This window comes from Gorilla gorilla, chromosome Y (assembly GCF_029281585.2).
Source record: "Gorilla gorilla gorilla isolate KB3781 chromosome Y, NHGRI_mGorGor1-v2.1_pri, whole genome shotgun sequence".
Classification (NCBI taxonomy): Eukaryota; Metazoa; Chordata; class Mammalia; order Primates; family Hominidae; genus Gorilla; species Gorilla gorilla.
Window position 1 is genome coordinate 10,278,590 of NC_073248.2, and position 18,992 is coordinate 10,297,581.

General features: G+C 45.6%; 1 protein-coding gene across 7 annotated transcripts in view; it reads left to right on the top strand.

Moving 5' to 3' along the window:
- LOC129530427 (cAMP-dependent protein kinase catalytic subunit PRKX-like) overlaps nucleotides 1-18,992 on the top strand; it is a 107,681-nt gene that overhangs the window by 1,816 nt on the left and 86,873 nt on the right. For 3 of the 7 annotated variants that reach the window (XM_055377249.2, XM_063703371.1, XM_055377251.1), the window contains exons 2-3: nucleotides 9,358-9,446; nucleotides 14,843-14,985. In XM_055377249.2, the coding sequence (XP_055233224.1) occupies nucleotides 9,358-9,446; nucleotides 14,843-14,985 (232 nt within the window). Of the gene's footprint in view, nucleotides 1-9,357; nucleotides 9,447-10,111; nucleotides 10,225-14,842; nucleotides 14,986-18,992 lie in introns of those variants that run through there. The other 4 variants (XM_055377248.2, XM_055377250.2, XM_055377252.2 and 1 more) reach the window with 2 other exon arrangements.

Sequence of the window (18,992 nt, forward strand, 5' to 3'; positions counted from 1 at the left end):
GCCTTCTCTCTGCTTTCCCTCTTCTTCTGGTCCCTCATGGAAAGCTGTCCTGGTCTAATCTTAGAGCTGGGTGTGTTTTGCGGGGAAGAATGGTGGGGCAGGAACCCTGACTGGTTCAGCCGCCACAGTAGGTGGAAATACAGCTCGACAGTGGAAAATTGATGAGGTCCAGCCGTTCCTTGGCACTCAGCACCAGGGTTTGTCATTCTTTGGGGCACCCACATAGGTCCCTTGGGAAACGTGGAGCTGGGGCTGGAGGCCGGGGCAGAGAGCAGGATGTGGGCAGGAGGGCGGCAGAGGTGAGGAGCTCTCGTGTGACAGGGGGCCACTCAGTTTGACATCAAGTCAGCTTAGGGTACCCAGCGGGTAACCTCATTTTTAAAAATAGAGTGTCGTTGTCTCTAGGGACCAAGCTGGCTGGGTAGGGAGGTCAGCTTTTTTTTTCAGTCCAGTCAGTGCTCTCAATGAGGATGATGCTCCTTTCTCAAGGATAACTTCCTATGGGCTCCAAGGGTGTGACAGGAGGGCTAGGTATCCCACACTCATTGGGCAACAGGGGACCAGGACCCAGGGTGTGTGTGTGTGTGTGTGTGTGTGTGTCTGTGTCTGGAACACTCTCTCATGACAACTTCACAGCTTTGGTGACATTATCTGCAGCATTTTATCCAAGCCCCTTTCTTTGTTGTTGGTTAAAGAGCAATGTGAGTGTGATTCACCTAAAAGTAGTAGAATAAATTCTAAAAAACCCAAGGGTTTTAGAGTCTTCACGATTGTCTCTCTGTGCCACAATTTACAGCAGCTTTGGACTCTTTTACAGGGCGTGATGGAGAAGAGTGAGGGGCGAGCTTGAGTCTCAGTCTGGAGTTGAAACCCAGTCTGTGTGGGTGTGACCCCTCTTCATCCTAAACTGTCACCGCTGGAACATAAGTTTGCCTTTAAGTGCTCTTTCCCCCTCATTCCTAATTCTCTCAGGCCCCAAACAAGCATCCCCAGCCAGAAGTACTGAACTTTTTGGGGGTGGGTGGAGGGGATCTGTATGCAGATTTCCAGTTGAGCAATCCTCTTTTCTATGACTTAAAGCCAATCACTGGCTGGACGTGGTGGCTCATGCTGGTAGTCCCAGCACTTTGGGATGCCGAGGCAGGTGGATCACTTGCGCGCAGGAGTTCGAGACCAGCCTGGTTGACATGGCAAAACCCCATCTCTACTGAAAAAATACAAAAATTAGCCAGGTGTGGCCAATTACAAGCAGGCGCTTGTAATCCCAGCTTCTGAGGAGGCTGAGTCAGAGGAATTGCTTTCACCCAAGGAGGCAGAGGTTGCAGTGAGCCAAGATCACACCATTGCACTGCAGCCTGGGCAATGGAGGAAAAAAAAAAAGGAAACTGTCAGTGTTCTAGATTGACCAGTTTTCCTCAACAGTTTTCCTCAAGTTCAGGTAGTTAGGAAGAAAGAGTGCAGTTTGCAATTGTGAGAAATCTGATAATGGATTTTTTTTTTCTTTTTTGTGCATGAAGGGATTCTGTAGTACGTCTGGTTTAAAGGCTGATTTAATAGTTTTAGGAACTTTGGATCAGAACAGCCATACGACTCCTCAGAGAAAAAATGGGTTTCAGTCTGGTTCTTTAAATTTCTTGTTTGTATAACCAAGCCGTGCTTGTTCCTATGAGGGAGAACAGTTGTACTTTAAAAAAGGAAAATCTGGGCCAGGTACAGTGGGGCGTGCCTGTAGTCCCAGCTATTTGGGAACTTGCAGTGGGAGGATGGCTTGAGGCCAGGAGTTCTAGACTAGCGTAGGCAATACAGCGAGACCCTCATCTCTTAAAAAATATAGTAATAATAGGTAGTTGGGCATGTTGGCGCATACCTGTGCTCTTAGTTACCTGGGAAGCTGAGGCAAGAGGATCACTTGAGCCCAGGAGGTCAAGGCTGTAGTCAACCATAGTCATGCTACTCTACTCCAGCCTGGGTGATAGAGTGAGACCCTCTGTCTAAAAAATAAAATAAAATAAAATAAAATAGAGTGAGACCTTCTGTCTAAAAAATAAAATGAAATAAAATAAGATAAAATAAAATAATTTATGGAAGTGAAAAACTTACACTACGTAGAGAGAAGAGGATGTCTCTCTGTGCAGCAATCCACCAGCCTTATTTTACCAATCTTCCCACTTAAAATGACTGCTTGAGAATTGCTTTCTCTGTATATCAGATAAAAAATACTTAGGTTTGGCCAGGCACGGTGGCTCATGCCTGTAATCTCAGCACTTTGGGAGGCTGAGGCGGGCAGGTCACGAGGTCAGGAGATCGAGACCATCCTGGACAACAAGGTGAAACCCCTTCTCTACTAAAAATACAAAAATTAGTTGGGTATGGTGGCGTGAGCTTTTAATCCCAGCTACATGGGAGGCTGAGACAGGAAAATTCCTTCAACCAGGGAGTCTGAGGTTACAGTGAGCCGAAATCACACCACTGCATTCCAGCTTGGGCAACAGAGCAAGACTCCATCTCAAAAAAAAAAAAAAAGACCCCAAAAAACTTAGGTTTTATTCCAAAAGTGTCCTTATTGAATCATTTGGCATCTATGACCCAGTGCTCGTTTCTCATGGGTATCCCCCATGTTAGCCTGTCAGGAAGGAGGTAATTCAGCAGGTAAACCAGTGGCCAGGATTTGGGTCCACATTTCATCTTCCTTTTCTTAACCTAGTTCTACATTTACTCATTTGAAAAAAAGGGAAGTAATAACAGTACCTGTCCTACACGGTTACTATGAGGAAGACTCCAAAGTTCCTGGACCCGTACTAAAATATACGTATTTTGAAATACAGGCTCACAGGAGATTTTAAAAACAGTACCTGGAGTCTCACAGACCCTTCAGCCAGTTCTCTATGGTGACGTCTTCATATCCATGGGACAATATCAGAACCAAGTCATTGATGTTGGTATATCCCTATTAAAGAGAACACATACCTCGTTCAGCGTTTTTTTTTTTTTTTTTGAGACATGGTCTCACTCTGTTGCCCAGTCTGGAGTACAGTGGTGCGAGCTCGGCTCATCCCAGCCTTGAACTCCTGGGCTCAAGTGATCCTCCCACCTCAGCCTCCCAAGTAGCTGCAACTATAGGTGTGCACCACCATATCCGGCTAATTTTTGTATGTTTTGTAGAGGTAGAGTCTTGTTATGTTGCTTAGGTCTTGATCTCCTGGTGCATCAAGTGATCCTCCCACCTCGGCTTCCCAAAGTGCTGGGATTGTATACAGGCGTGAGCCATCGTGCCTGGCTTGTTCAGCCTTTTACTAGTTTTCAAAAGGTGCTCATTTGTGTTTGCGAGTGTGTGTGTAGAGTTCCATGCAGTTTTACCCAGTGTGTGGATTTGGCAGCTACCACCCTCCAAACCATGGTGCAGGATGAATTCCCTCACCGCAGACCCCTCTGTCTTCCTCAACACATTTTTTTTTTGTAACTTTCACACGATATACCATCTGAAAATATTTTATATTCTTAAGAGCTGGGAGATCTTCATAATTAATGATGCATGGTTCTGAAATCTAAAGCGCTTGTACTGGTAGTTTTTAATTCTGTCCTTGGCTTTTAGAAATAAGGCTTGGAGTTGCAAGGAAAAACGAGCCCTTAGACAAAGGATTTCTCAGCAAAAAAGATTTATTTCTGCACAGAAGGGTGCCTCCTGTGTGGCTGGTTCCCCCAAGAGCACCCTGAACAAAGGAGAGTAGAAGTTTTTATTCGTAAGGCAACTCCTGCCCCTGTGTCCTTTCCCCATTGGCTGGGGTCAGACTGCACAATCTAAAATAGACCCGACTGGCTAAACATTTTAACTTTCTTTAATGATAAGGTGGACACATGATTGGAGAGAGGGGAGAGGAGGGAGGGGTCATCTGTGGCGAACTAGAAAGCCAGTCTTTTCCCAAATAAAGGAAGGAGTGTGAGCTGGTGCTGATAATGCCACTGGTGCTGTGGCATGCCTGGGCATGTAGTAAAGTCAGAAAGAAGAAAAGGAGAAGAAAGAGATGCAGGCGTGGATACTGGGAATTAAAGAATAAAAGGTTGAGCAGGCTGTTTGAAGAGAAACCTTACCATATCTCATATTGGTTCTCCTAAATTGGCCAGAATTTTCCTTTGCTGTTCTCGTTGCTGGGTCTTATTAATGCCTTAAGATAGTTCATTCAGGCTGTTGTAGCAAAATACCACTGACTGGGTGGCTTTTTTTTTTTTTTTTTGAGACAGAGTCTTGCTCTGTCCCCCAGGCTGGAGTGCAGTGGTGCAATCTAGGCTCACTGCAAACTCCGCCTCCTGGGTTCACACTGTTCTCCTGCCTCAGCCTCCAGAGTAGCAAACCACAGACATTTATTGTTGTTCACAATTTTGGAGGCTGGAGGTCCAAGATGAAGGCATGGCAGATTTGGTGTCTGGTGGGGACCTGCTTCCTGGTTCATAGATGGTGCCTTCTTGCTGTGTCCTCACATGGTGTGGAAGGGGTGAGGGAGCTCTCTGGGGCCCCTTTATAAGGGCAGTGATCCCATTCATGAGGCTCCACCCTCATAACCTCATCACCTCCCTAGGGCCTCAACCCCTGACACCATTACCTTGCAGGTGAGAATTTCAACACAGGAATTTTAGGGGGACACAAGCATTGAGTCCACGGCATCCCCACTCTGTCTGTCACACAGCATGCTGCCGGGACGAATGGTATCTGAACTGGTCAGATTCTACTGTGTGCATAAATCAGCAGCCTTGTGGGCAGTGTTGACATAGCAATTAGGAGTGTTGTTTGTAGCCTAACAATACACAGAAAGTGGAGCTCAGCCCTTTGATCTTATTTATCTTGTGTGGGTGCTCCGTGTGAGACAGGCTCATGCATGTGTGAATGACAGTTTCCATTTAAGTGCATCACACAGATGCCAAGAGATGAGATCAAATATTACACGTCAGAGAACATTTCCAAGGATAGAAGTCCTGCTGGTTTCTCCTCTTCATTGTTTATTTCATTTTATATTTTTAATTTAAGTTAAATTAAAATACATGTTACATTAAATTTAAGTTAAATTAAGATACATGTGCAGGACTTATTTTAAATAAAGAGACAGGGTCTCGCTGTGTTGCCCAGGCTAGTCTTGAACCCCTGGGCTCAAGCATTCTGCCTGCCTCCGCTGCTGGCACATAAATGCCAAGAGTGCAGGGACCTCTGTGTGTTGGAGTCGCTTTCATCTCCTACATCCAAAGAACAGACCTGGCACTTAGTGTGTGCCCAAGACCATCCACTGCATGAATAGAGAAATCAACCCTCCTCATGTTCCTGGGATTTCCTGAGGTGGGAAACCTTCAATGCTAGCTGGGAAAGTCGCAGGCAGAGACAGGGACAAGCTGGTCACTCTGTGTGTGAATAAATAAATGAATGGATGATGGCATTATCGGCAGTTGTTCTTTATGACACTCACTGATGCCAAGTACTGGACGGGTACAATATGTACATTAGTTTCTCTATGGGCAGAAGTTCCACCATGACAATATTAACATTATTTTCTTTTTGCTTTTTTTTTTTTTTTTTTTTGAGACGGAGTCTCGCTCTGTCGCCCAGGCTGGAGTACATTGGTGAAATCTTGGCTCACTGCAAGCTCCGCCTCCTGGGTTCACGCTGTTCTCTTGCCTCAGCCTCCCAAGTAGCTGGGACTACAGGCGCCCACCACCACGCCCGGCTAATTTTTTGTATTTTTAGTAGAGACTGGGTTTTACCGTGTTAGCCGGGATGGTCTCGATCTCCTGACCTCATGATCTTCCTGCCTTGGCCTACCAAAGTGCTGGGATTACAGGCATGAGCCACCGCGCCTGGCTGCCTCTTTTTTTTTTTTTTTTTAGAAGACAGAGTTTCACTCTATAGTGCAGGCTAGAGTGTAGTATTACAGCCATAGCTCACTGCAGCCTCCACTTCCCTGGGTCAAGTGATCCTCCCACTTCAGCCTCCCAAGTAGCTGGAACTACAGATGTGCACTGCCACACTCAACTAATTTATTTATTTATTTTTATAGAGTTGGGTATGGCTATGTTGCCCAAGCTGGTCTCGAACTCCTATGCTCAAGTGATCCTCCCACCTCAGCCACAGAAGTAGCTGGGATTACAGGTGTGTCCACCATGCTTGTAGTCTTCTTAATGGGAAAGAGGGTCTGAGAGAAGGGATGCTATGTGGCAGTAGGTTTTGCCTGCAGCACGCTCCCTGGGAATGCAGGGCATGCACACTGGATCGGACGACAAAAGCAATGTCATCTGCAGTTCATGGGCACGCTGCAAAGAAGGGAGATGTTAAACTCTCGAAAGCAGCAGACACCCCCCACCAGGAAGAGACATGGTTTGTGAAAAATCAAAGGAGGGTGAAGGCATGACAATCATGAGCCCAGGAGGTTGAGGCTGCAGTGGGCTGAGATCATGGTACTGCACTGCAGTCTGGGTGACAGAGACCTTGTCTCAAACAAATAAAAATTCATGGGAAGCCAGGTGTGGAGGCTCATGCCTGTAATCCCAGCACTTTAGGACGCTGAGGTGGGAGGATCTCTTGAGCCCAGGAGCTCAGTATCTGTCTGGGCAATATAGTAATACCCCATCTCAAAAAAAAATTTTTTTTTTTTTTTTTGAGACAGTCTCACTTTGTCACCCAGGCTGGAGTGCAATGGAGTGATCTCGGCTCACTGGAAACTTTGCCTCCCAGGTTCAAGTGATTCTCCTGCCTCAGCCTCCCGAGCAGCTAGGATTACAGGCTCCTGCCACTGTGCCTGGCTAATTTTTGTAGTTTTTATAGAGATATGGTTTCACCTTTTGGCCAGGCTGGTCTTGAACTCCTGGCCTTGTGATCCACCTGCCTTAGCGTCCCAAACTGCTGGGATTATAGGCATGAGCCACCACGTCAGGCCAAAAAATTTTTTTAAAGTAGCTGAGTGTGGTGGCATGGGCTTGTATGTAGTCCCAACTACTAGGGAGGCTGAGGCAGGAGGATTACTTGAGCCCAGGAGGTGGAGACTGCATGAGTCATGATGGTGCCACAGTGCTCCAGCCTGGGCAACAGAGTAAGAGCCTATGTCAAAAATAAAAGGAAGTATCAAGGGAGATGATTACACAGTGCCTGGCACACTGTAGGTCTCCAAAAAATAAACCTTTTCTATCCATCAGTTTCCCCTTCTCTCCAGCATGAAATTGCGTATGTAAAGTTGAAAAGAAAAAAGAGAGAGAGAATCTTTCAAAAAGGTAGTAATGTTGGTGGCATTGTGGTTGTTTAAAACAAACAAACAAACAAACAAAAAACCTTGGGGGAAATACAGAGAAAGCCCTGGCATTGTGGTTGTTTAAAACAAACAAACAAACAAACAAAAAACCTTGGGGGAAATACAGAGAAAGCCCTAAGGCAGTCCTTCCAAAAAGCTGAAAGTGCTTTGCTTTGTTTGGAATTGTGACCGAGTTTTCCCTGTTAGAAAAGTCTGTGGTTAGAAGCTTCCTGTTAAGCCAGCTTCCTGGTAAGAAGGTGGAACAATTGTTTCTTCTGTGTGATGGGTTCCCTCTGCCATTTCTGTAGGTTGCCTCCCTGTGGTCGTTTACTGTGGTGGGTCCAGACTCAAAACCAGGTCTGGGGCCACCATCATCATATTTGTGTCCCCCACCCCAAGATTCTTATGTCGAAACCCTAGTCCCCAAGATGATGATAATAGCAGGTGGGGCTTTTAGGAGGTGATGAGGTCATGAGGGTGGGTCCTCATGAATGGGATCAGTGTCTTTATAAAAGGGACCCCAGAGAGCTCCCTCACCCTTTCCACTATATGAGGACACAGCAAGATAGCACTATTAATTAGGAAGCTGGTCTCTGCCAGACTCTGAATCTTCCACACCTTCATCTTGGACTTCCAGCCTCCAGGACTGACAACAGTAAATGTCTATTGTTTCTAAGCCTTGGTCTACTGTGTTTTGTGATGGCAGCCCAGATGGATTTAGATGGGGCTCTATTCACCGCATGCAGCAGGGTCCACGGAAAGGCAGCTGTGATGAGATGATCCATCATTACCTCTTTCATGCAGACTGAACATGTCTGCTTTTCTGTTCTGTTCTCTTCCACTTTTCCATGCTATATTTTCTCAGCATTATTCCTCTTGTTTCTGGCCTCTTTTGAAGTCTTCTTTTCCAGGGATCTGCATTTCCCCCATCCTCTTGAACAAGAAGCTACTGGCCCTGGGTCTCCTTACCTTGCCTCCCACGTGTTGCTCATCTCCTTGGAGATGGAAACTGAAGAAGAAGAAGAAATTTTAACATGAAGAGGAACATAGAACACACAGATCCCGAGAGATGGAGAAAGCCAACCCAGTGGCTCAGGGAGACAGCTGGGAGGGGAAATGGGGAGGACTACTGAATGAATATCCAGTCTCCTTTGGGGGCGATAAACATATTTTGGAACTAGATTGAGATGACAGTTGTACAGCACTGTGAATGTGCTAAATGTCACTAGATGGTCAATTTTAAAATGATTCATTTTATGTTATAGTGAATTTCACCTTGATGGGAAAGAAGATAAAGAGGAAGCTGGTGGCTCAAGCCTGTAATCCCAGGACTGTGCAAGGAAAGAGACAGAGTTTGACGCTACTGGTGGCCAGGTCTTGCAGAGCATGGTGGCAGACTTTTTTTTTTGTTATCGAGTCTAGCTCTGTCACCCAGGCTGGAGTGTAGTGGCGTGATCTCAGCTCACTGCAACATCCACCTCCCAGTTCAAGTGATTCTCCTACCTCAGTCTCCTGAGCAGCAGGGACTACAGATGCCTGCCACCACACCTGGCTAATTTTTGTCTTTTTGGTAGAGACGGGGTTTCACCATTGAGATCATGAGTGGTGGGATTCTTGGTCTTCTTGTTCTGTTTTGGAGATTGAAGCCACAGGAGCCCCTTCGAGAATGAATGTAGGGTGTAACTGTATTAGTTTGCTCTGACTGTCATAACAAAATACCACAGACTGAGTGACTTATTTAATAGAAATTAATTTTCCCACTGTCCTGGAGGCTGGAAGTCTGAGATCAAGTTGTGGGCAGGCCTGGTTCCTCCTAAGGCCTCTCTCTTGGGCTTGTAGATACTATCTTCTCTCTGTGTCCTCACAGGGCCATCCCTCCATTCGTGTTTGTGTCCTTATCTCCTCTTTTTTAATTTTTATTTTTTTAGAGACAGGATTTTGCTCTGGCCCAGCCCAGAGTTCAGTGGTGCTGTCATAGCTCACTGCAGCCTTGGCTTCCTGGGCCCAAAGCAACGCTCCCACCTCAGCCTCTTGAGTAGCTGGGACCACAGGTGTGCACCACCATGCTCAGCTTTTGTATATATATTTTTCCTAGAGATGGAGTCTCCCAATGTTACCCAGGCTGGTCTCAAATCCTGGCCTCAAGAAATCCTGCCTCAGCCTCCCAAAGTGCTGCGATTACAGGTATGAACCACTGCACCCAGCTTCCTCTTCTTACTAGGATACCAGTCCTATTGGGTCAGGGCCCACCCTAATGACTTCATTTTACCTTAATTAACTCCTCAAGGACAACATTTCCAAACAGTAACATGCTAAAGTCTGGGGGTGAGGGCATTGATATATGATTTTTTGGGGGACATAATTCAGATCATAGCCCCTGTGAAAATTGTAATGCATCCAGGGATACATTGGAACTTCTCCTAAAGCAATATTGTAGTGTCACCCGAGTTAAAGCTGGCTTCTTAGAAGATCCCCCTTCTTGGTTGACTTCTGCAATCTCTCTCATGTTCCTTCACACTGTCTTAGTCTTGCATGGCTGCTGGAATGAAGGACCACAAATACAGTGGCTTAAACTCACATGCAATGAAGAGATACCTGCACTCTCAGGTTCACTGCAGCCTGAGTCACACAATAACCAAGATAGGGCAACAACCCATGTGCCTGTCAGCGGATGAGTGGGTGAAGAAAATATGGTCTGTACACAATGGTGTACTATTCAGCCTGTAAAAACAATAAAGTCCTGTCATTTGCAACAATGTGGATGCAACTGGAGGTCATTATGCTCTGAGAAATAAGCCAGGCACAGAGAGACAAATACGGCGTTATCTCACTCCTTTTTTTTTGGACAGGGTCTCACTCGGACACCCAGGCTGGAGTTCAGTGACGTGGTGTCACTGCAGCATCGACGTCCCAGGCTCAAGGGATCCTCTCACCTCAGCCTCCTGAGGAGCTGGGACTGCAGGTGTGCATCACCACGCCAGGCTATTGTTTTGATTTTTTTTTGGTAGAGATAGAGTCTTGTCATGTTGCCCAGGCTGGTCTTGAACTCTTGGCCTCGAGTGATCCTCCCAGTTTAGCCTCCCAAAGTGCTGGGTTTACAGGCGTGAGCCACCACGCCCTGCCTGACCTATGTACTTTAGAATTCCAGAAGCAAATCTACTATCCTACTGGAGGAGCAAGACGGAAACACAGGTGCTAGAGGGCAGATTGTTTGCACAGAAACCTGGGCATGTGGATGAATTTGGTAATACTCACGTGTGTGCGGGTAAACTTGGCAGGCCCCTTTTTTTCCAAGGTTCCCTTGTGCAAGAAGAATGAAACCAATGCAACCAATACTTTTAAGAAGCCCCTCCTTTCTGGACCATTTTCACGCTGCATTTCTCGGGTGGGCATGTTTTCCTGGCATCTCTGATTCTGTGCTGTGTTGGGTGACACAGGATGATGGACATTTTGCTTCCCTATTAGGATCTTAAGTGAAAGTCCAGTTGGCATTTGCATTTGATCTGAGTAGGAGAAAACATGATAAATAGCCATTAGAGGCCAGGCTTGGGGGCTCACACCTGTAATCCCAGCACTTTGGTAGGCCGAGGTGGGCAGATCACTTGAGGTCAGGAGTTCGAAACCAGCCTGGCCAACATGACGAAACCCCGTTTGTACCCAAAAATACAAAAATTAGCTGGGCACGGTAGTGGGTGCCTGTCATCCCAGCTACTCAGGAGGCTGAGGCAGGAGAATCACCTGAACCCGGGAGATAGAGGTGGCAGTGAGCTGAGTCTGTGCCACTGCACTCCAACCTGGGGTGATAGAGTGAGACTCCATCTCAAAAAAAAAAAAAAAAACCAAAAAAACCCCAAAACACATTAGATGCATTTGAAGCCTCCCAGCAATTCTCCCATGATGGCAGAATAGGCATCCAGGAGACTCACCCTACCCTGTCTGAACACCTTTAGTGAAGATGTAAATGATCTGCAGAGGAGACTCAGGTGCGAGGATGGAAATTCCTTCTCCCTCCAGCACTGATGGCTTCCACCTTCCTGTGGTCTAAGGAGACCACACAGAGGTTGTCAGTGTGGGAGGCTGTTGCCAGTATGGTGAGTTTCCTACGGAGGAATTTCCTGTGGGACACCTCTGGGCAGTTCTTCCCGCCTTTCATGTCTTCTGTCAGATGATAGAGTGGCCAGGTCAAGGGATTATCATGATTTTATTCGTTTTTTGTTTTTTAGAGACAAGGTGTTGCTCTGTCGCCCAGGCTGGAGTGCAGTAGGGGTGCAATCAATAGCTCAGCTGCAGCCTCAAACTACAGGGCTCAAGTGAGCCTCCTGCCTCAGTCTTCCAGGTAGCTGGGACTACAGGGACACACCACCATGCCCAGCTCATTCTCTCATAAGGTGGAGAGAAGAGAAGAGAGGAGGACATAAAACTGTCCATATGACTAGTTTGGGCCTTTCCATCCTGCTTAATCCAGAACTGTCAAGGTTAGAACCTGGTCATTCTTTAATATGTTTGAAAAATATGGCTGGGCATGGTGGCTCACACGTGTAATCCCAGCACTTTGTAAGGCCAGGATGAGAGGATCAATTGAGTCCAAGAGTTTGAGACCAGCCTGGGCAGCATAAGAAGACCCCACCTCTACAAATGGGGAAAAAAAAAAGACAGCCACGCATGGAGACGCATGCCTGTGGTCCCAGCTATGGGGGGGCGCTGAGATGGGAGGATTGAGCTTGGGTAGTAGAGGCTTCAGTGAGCTGCGATTGTGCTACTGCACTCTAGCTTGTGTGATGGAGTGAGACCCTGCCTCAATTAAAAAAAAAAAAAAGAAAAACAGACCTTCCTTCTGTACAGTGTCTTCCCTGCTGGCCTCCATGCCCTCGTACCTGTTTAAAAATCCACTGGAATTTTTCACCAGGACATAGAAAAAGGAAGTTGTCTCACGCAGTTCCTGTTAAATTGCACAAGTCCACACAGATCCTTGCAACCCACACCACCATTTACTTAGCATGCGTTGTGTGTGGGCATTACATTATTCTCCGAGGTAGTTATTTTGGATGTTATACTGGGGAGGCACCCCATCAAAGAGATTTGGAGGGCAGCCTGTGGAGGGTTCTTTTAAAATCGTTGACAACTAATTTGGTGGATGTTTTCACCTTGGTGAATCATTCCCTTGGGAGTCATTTTGCAGAACAAAAGGGTTGCACACAGGTGTGGCCAGAGAAACCTTGGCACAGAAGAAAGAAGTGCTTTGTCATGCTTAGGGCACCTGGGATCTCTTTGGATGGGCAGGCAGAGGGGGACCCTGTGAAGCCTGCCTGAATTTATTTGGGTATGCATGCTTATGTTGGAGTCTTGGCAATGAGAGGACAAGAGTGGAGGGAACAGAGCTGTTAACAGAAAGCAGTCCGGATTCAGACACCAAGAGAGGGTTCTTGGATCTCGCGCAAGAAAAAGTTCAGGGCAAATCCATAGAGTAAAGTGAAAGCAAGTTTACTGAGAAAGTAGAGGAGTAAAAGAATGGCTCCTCCACAGGCAGAGCGGCCTCAAGGGCTGCTGGTTGCCCATTTTTATGGCTATTTCTTGATTATATGGTAAATGAAAGGTGAATTATTCATGCCTCCCCTTTTTAGACCAAATAGGGTAACTTCCTGATGTTGCCGTGGCATTTGTAAACTGTCATGGCGCTGATGGGAGTGTAGCAGTGAGGACAACCAGAGGTCACTCTTGTTGGCGTCTTGGTTTGGGTGAGATTTGGCCAGCTTCTTTACCGCAACCTGTTTTATCAGCAAGCTCTTTATGACTGGCATCTTGTGCTGAACTCCTATCTCATCCCATGACTTAGAATGCCTTAACCATCTGGGCATGCAGCCCAGCAGGCTTCAGCCTCATGTTAACCAACACCTCTTCAAGATGGAGTTGCTCTGGTTCAGATGCCACTGACAGAGCTAGCTTATAGTTGGGACAATGTCATAGGGAATTATTCTTAAAAGATTGCAAAATCTGGCTTGGATGAGATTCCAGAAATCAAAAGGGTGTTGAGAAAGCAACTTGTCTAGAATTTCCTCTTCATGGGCTGTTGATTCTGTTTGCAATCACACCTTAAGAAAAAAATAGGCCAGGCGTGGTGGCTTGTGCCTGTAATCCCAGCACTTTGGGAGGCTGAGGCAGGAGTTAGAGACTAGCCTGGCCAACATGGTGAAACCCCGTCTCTACTAAAAAAATAAAAAAGTCAGCCAGGCATGGTGGTGCGTGCCTGTAATCCCAGCTACTTGGGAGGCTGAGGTGACAGAATTGCTTCAATCTGGGAGGCAGAGGTTGCAGTGAGCTGAGATTGTGCCACTGCACTCCAGTCTGGGTGGACAGAGCAACACTCCTTCTTAACAACAACAACAACAACAACAACAACAAAATAATAAAAATAAAAGAGAAAATAGGTGACACATAGTGGCTCATGCCTATAATCCCAGGGCTTTGGGAGGTCAAAGAAGGAGAATCATTTGAGGCTAGTGGTTCTAGAGTAGCCTATACAACATAGTGAGACCTTGCCTTTACAAAAATAGAAAAAAATTAGCCATGTGTGTGGTGGGTCTCATATCTATAGTCCTAGCAATTCAGGAGGCTGAGGCAGGAGGATCACTTAAACTCAGGAGCTGGAGGCTACAGTGAGCTATGATGGCGCCACTGCACTCCAGCCTTAGCAAAAGAGCAAGATTCTGAAACGAAAGAAAAAAAGAAAAGGACATAAAATATAAAAAGAAAGAAAACAGAAGAAAGAAGAAAAATATTTATATAGAAAGAAATCTGTAATGATGCAAAACATTCCATGGACACGAATAGAATAGTTGTTATGTGTGATTTTGTTTATTAAAGCTTTTTTTAGTTCATCCATAAAGTTTAGTGTTTTCTTTTGAGAACAAATTCTGTCTTGTCAACTTCATTGATTTTCAGGCTGGGCGTGGTCTCTCGACACTTGTAATTCCAGCACTTTGGGAGGTCGAGGTGGGAGGAGGGCTTGAGACCAGGGGTTCGAGACTAGCCTTGGCAACATGGTGAAACCCTATCTTTACAAAAAAAAAATAAACAAATAACAATTAGCCAGGCATGGTGGCACATGCCTGCAGTCCCAGCAACCTGGGAGGCTGATGTGGGAGGATCACTTGAGTCTGGGAGGTTGAGGCTGAAGTGAGCTATGATTGCGCCATTGTACTCCAGCCTTGGTGACAGAGTGAAACCATGAAAGAAAAGAAAGAAAAGCAAAAAAGAAAAGAGAAAGGAAGGAGAAAAAGAAAAAAGAAGAAAAAAGTAAAAGAAAATAATATATAGAAAAAGTCAGTAATGTCTCAAAATATTCCCTACACGGTTGAATAGAAATTGTTGTTGGATGTGATTTTATCTGTTAAGGCTTTTGTTTAGTTCGTTGTTAAACAGTTCAGTATTTTATTTTGAGCATAGATTCCAGTTTATCAGTTGCATTAATCTTTGCAAAGAAACTGCTTTGGGTTTCTTTAATGTTTCTGTGTTGACTTCCTGTTTTCAGTTTCATTGCAGTTTGCTCTGGTTTTTCTTTTGTTTTTCCCCATTCATTTTAGGTTTCTGGAATTTTCCTGAAGCATTGTATGCTGATACAGATTCTGAGCTGGTGCTTTGACTGTCACAAGCCAGAGGGTCCTAGAAGAAGTGGAATCATAACTGAGGAAAACTTAGGAAACCCCATCCGTTCTGACTTTCAAAGGTCTTCAGGGCAGCGCCACGTTTCACCACCTGATTTTGGTGTTTCACAGTCTGATGTGTTCATAGCTTTTGACTATTAAACTGATTGAGCTCTGCGTTTTTAAAATTTATTTTACCCTGCTGGTGCTGTTTGAGCTCCAGCTTCCTCCTCTGTGTAATCAGTATCCCTAGTTGCCTCTTTACCCAAAAAGCCACAGAAATAAGTGCAGAGAAAACAGGTTAGCTGCCACCTGCGACAGAAGCGTGTCCTTAAATGTGTCCCTGGTCTCCTGGCCCCATCACTCCAGTCTCTGCCTCTGTCTCCAAATGGGGCCTTCTCCTCTGTGTCTCTGTCTCGTCTTCTGTGTCTTTATTTTATTTATTTATTTGAGATGGCGTTTCAGTCTTTTGCCCAGGCTGGAGTACAGCAGTGTCATCTCGGTTCACTGCACCATCCACCTCCTGGGTTCAAGTGATTCTCCTGCTTCATCCTCCTGTGTAGCTGGGATTATAGGCACCTGCCACCACCCCTGGCTTATTTTTTCCATTTTTAGTAGAGACAGGATTTCACCATGTTGCCCAGGCTGGTCTCAAACTCCTGTCCTCCAGGTGATCCACCTGGCTCGACCTCCCAAAGTGCTGGGATTACAGGCATAAGCCACTGTGCCTGGCCATTTTTTATTCATTCTCTTTTGTCTCTTAGAAGGACACTCATTGTTGGATTTAGGTCCCACCCTAAAACCAGGATGGCCTCATCTGGAGATTGTTTACTTAATAGAAACTACAACGACCCTATTTTCGAATAAGGCTGTATTCACAGGTACCAGGGGTTAGGATGTGGACATATTTTTGGGGGGCACCATTCAACCTAATCCACCCCTCAACCTCAGTATGTCCACTGCGTTCAACATAGACTGTGTCTCCTTCTTTCCCCAAACAGAACAACTTAAGAGACCCTGTGCACCTGTACACCTTGCGTAGGTCATTAGCACTCACTGCTTACATGCCTAAATTCTAAGCTGTGATCATCTCCACCCTCCCTCTTGCAGCCCAGTTGAGCCTATTCTCTGCCCAAGCACCTTATAAACAGGACTTTAACCCTCCATCTCCATATGTTTCACGCACTTATTTCATACATTGTAGTATTTAATGTTCTTTTACTGATTTTTCCCAGGGTGGAAAATGTCAAGGAAAGGAACTGAGTTTGACAGTTTTAAATTCATACATTCTGCTATCAACATTACTTTGAAACAATTATTTAATGCAGTGCGTTGGTTTCATTTAACATAAACCTATGTAGATGAAATATTTTGATAGTCACATTTTAAAAGGTGAGAAAGTTATATAGTGAAATGCATCTGTTTTTGTGCCTCACCTGTGCAGAATTTGCCCTCTCCTTCCACCCAGGTGCCCATATTAATGTGTCTTGTATATTTCTCCAAAGTCCTTTCTCAATATAGAAGCAAATTATCACTTATGGAGAAGAGCCTCACTTTTTTTTTTTTTTTAAACAGATGGGGGTCCCGCTCTTTTGCCCAGGCTGGAATGCAGTGGTACTATCATAATTCACTGCAGCCTCCAACTCCCGGGCTCAAGCTATTCTCCCATCTCTGCCTCATGAGTAGCTGGGACTACTGGAGCATACCACCACACCCGGCTCATTAAAAAAAATTTTTTTTTTGTATAGATGGTGTCTGCCTATGTTGCCCAGGCTAGTCTCGATCTCCTGGGCTCAAGTGATCCTTCTGCTTCAGCCTTCTAAAGTGCTGGGATTACAGGCATGAGCCACTGCTCCCGGCCTCCACCCATCTACAGGTGTGGAACAAGAGCATGTTCCCTCCCAAGCTAATGTGGCATGTAACTCGCCTCCCAGGCTGTAGACAAGATGGATGGGGGCTGTGCCCACTTCTTGAGTTAACTTTTTTTTTTTTTGGAGGCAGAGTCTCGCTCTGTCGCCCAGGCTGGAATGCAGTGGTGCAATCTTGGCCTATTGCAGTCTCCATCTCCTAGCTTTAAGCAATTCTCCCACCTCAGCCTCCTGAGTAGCTGGGATTACAGGTACCTGGCACCATGTGCAGCTAATTGTTGTATTTTTCATAGAGACGGGGTTACACCATGTTGGCTGGGCTGGTCTCAAACTCCTGACCTCAAATGATCCTCCCGCCTCGGCCTCCCAAAGTGCTGAGATTGCAGGTGTGAGCCAGGGCGCCCAGCTGGGTTTTAACTTTTTTTTTTTTTTTTTGAGACGGAATTTTGCTTTTGTTTCCCAGGCTGAAGTGCAGTGGTGCGATCTTGGCTCACTGCAACCTGTGCCTCCTGGATTCAAAGTGCTGAGACTGCAGGTGTGAGCCAGCGTGCCCAGCTGGGTTTTAAGTTTTTTTTTTTTTTTTTTGAGATGGAATTTTGCTTTTGTTGCCCAGGCTGAAGTGCAGTGGTGCAATCTTGGCTCACTGCAACCTGTGCCTCCCGGGTTCAAGCGATTCTCCTGCTTTGGCCTCCTGAGTAGCTGGGATTACAGGCATGCACCACCATACCCGATTAATTTTGTATTTTTAGTAGAAATGGGGTTTCTCCATGTTGGTCAGGCTTGTTTCTAACTCCCGACCTCAGGTGATCCACCCCTCTTGGCCTCCCAAAGTGTTGGGATTACAAGCGTGAGTCAGTGCACCTGGCCGGTTTTACATTTTTTGAAGTGCATTTTCCACATGGCCACCTCTCTTGGAGTGCCCATGAGGAACACAATGCTGTCCTTCTTGATGTCTCTGCAGGGCCACTGCGACGCTGTCTTCTTGCAAAGATTTCTGTCCATGATGTCTCAACATTGAATGTTTGGGTTTTTTTGTCTTGCATTTTAGGGAGAATTGGGGCTCATCCATTCTCACCTTCTCTCTCCCATTGAATTGGTGCATCCTGTTTTGTTAGCACCTGGAATGCCCATGTTCAAGGTTCCTTAAGCACCTCAGTTTAAGGAAAGAAATGCAGAATTTTTTTTTTTTTTTTTTTTTTTTTGGAGACGGAGTCTTGGTCTGTTGCCCAGGCTGGAGAGTACGCAGTGGCGCAGTCTTGGCTTACTGCAAGCTCCGCCTCCTGGGTTCATGCCATTCTTCTGCCTCAGCCTCCTGAGTAGCTGGGACTACAGGCACCCGCCACCACATCTGGCTATTTTTTTGGATTTTTAGTAGAGACGGGGTTTTGCCATTTTAGCCAGGATGATCTCGATCTCCTGACCTCGTGATCCCCCTGCCTCAGCCTCCCAAAGTGCTGGGATTACAGGTGTGAGCCACCGTGCCCGGCTGAGGCTTAGGAATTCTTATAGTTGACTGACATTTACAATTTATTAAGGAACTTACTTTTTAAGTGTATAGTCCTCAAAACATCTTAAAAAAAATGGTGATTTTTTTGTTATCCAAGTTACTTTGACATCAGCCATTTGCTGACCCACCACATAATTTCTCATTATGTTACCTTATTACTGGCTGAGTTAATATGCTTACTAGGGAACTATATATGACTTTTCCCATTAAAAGTAAGTTAAGTCTGGGCGCAATCACTCATGCCTGTAATCTCAGCACTTTGGGAGCCTGAGGTGGGAGGATCACTTGAGCCCAGGAATTTGAGACCATCCTGGGCAACAAAGAGATCTCAAAAACAAAATTAGCCAAACATGGTGTTGCATGCCTGTAGCATCAGCTGCTTGGGAGGCTGAGGCGGGCTGATGGGTTGAGCCCAGCAGTTTATGCTGCAGTAAACTGAAATTGCATCACTGTGCTCTAGCCTGTGGGACAGAGTAAGACCTGTCTCTAAAAAAATTAATTAATTAATTAATTAAAAATAAATAAATAAAAGTAAGTCCAAATGGAGATGGTTGGTGGTGTTGGTTGGAATGGATGACATTATGAATGTATTTAACACCACTAATCTGTACACTTAAAAATTGTTAAGATGGTAAATTTTATGTTGTGCATATCTTACCATAATTAACAAATAATAGATTTAAAACAAACAAAGTAAGTATATTCAGTGCCAGGT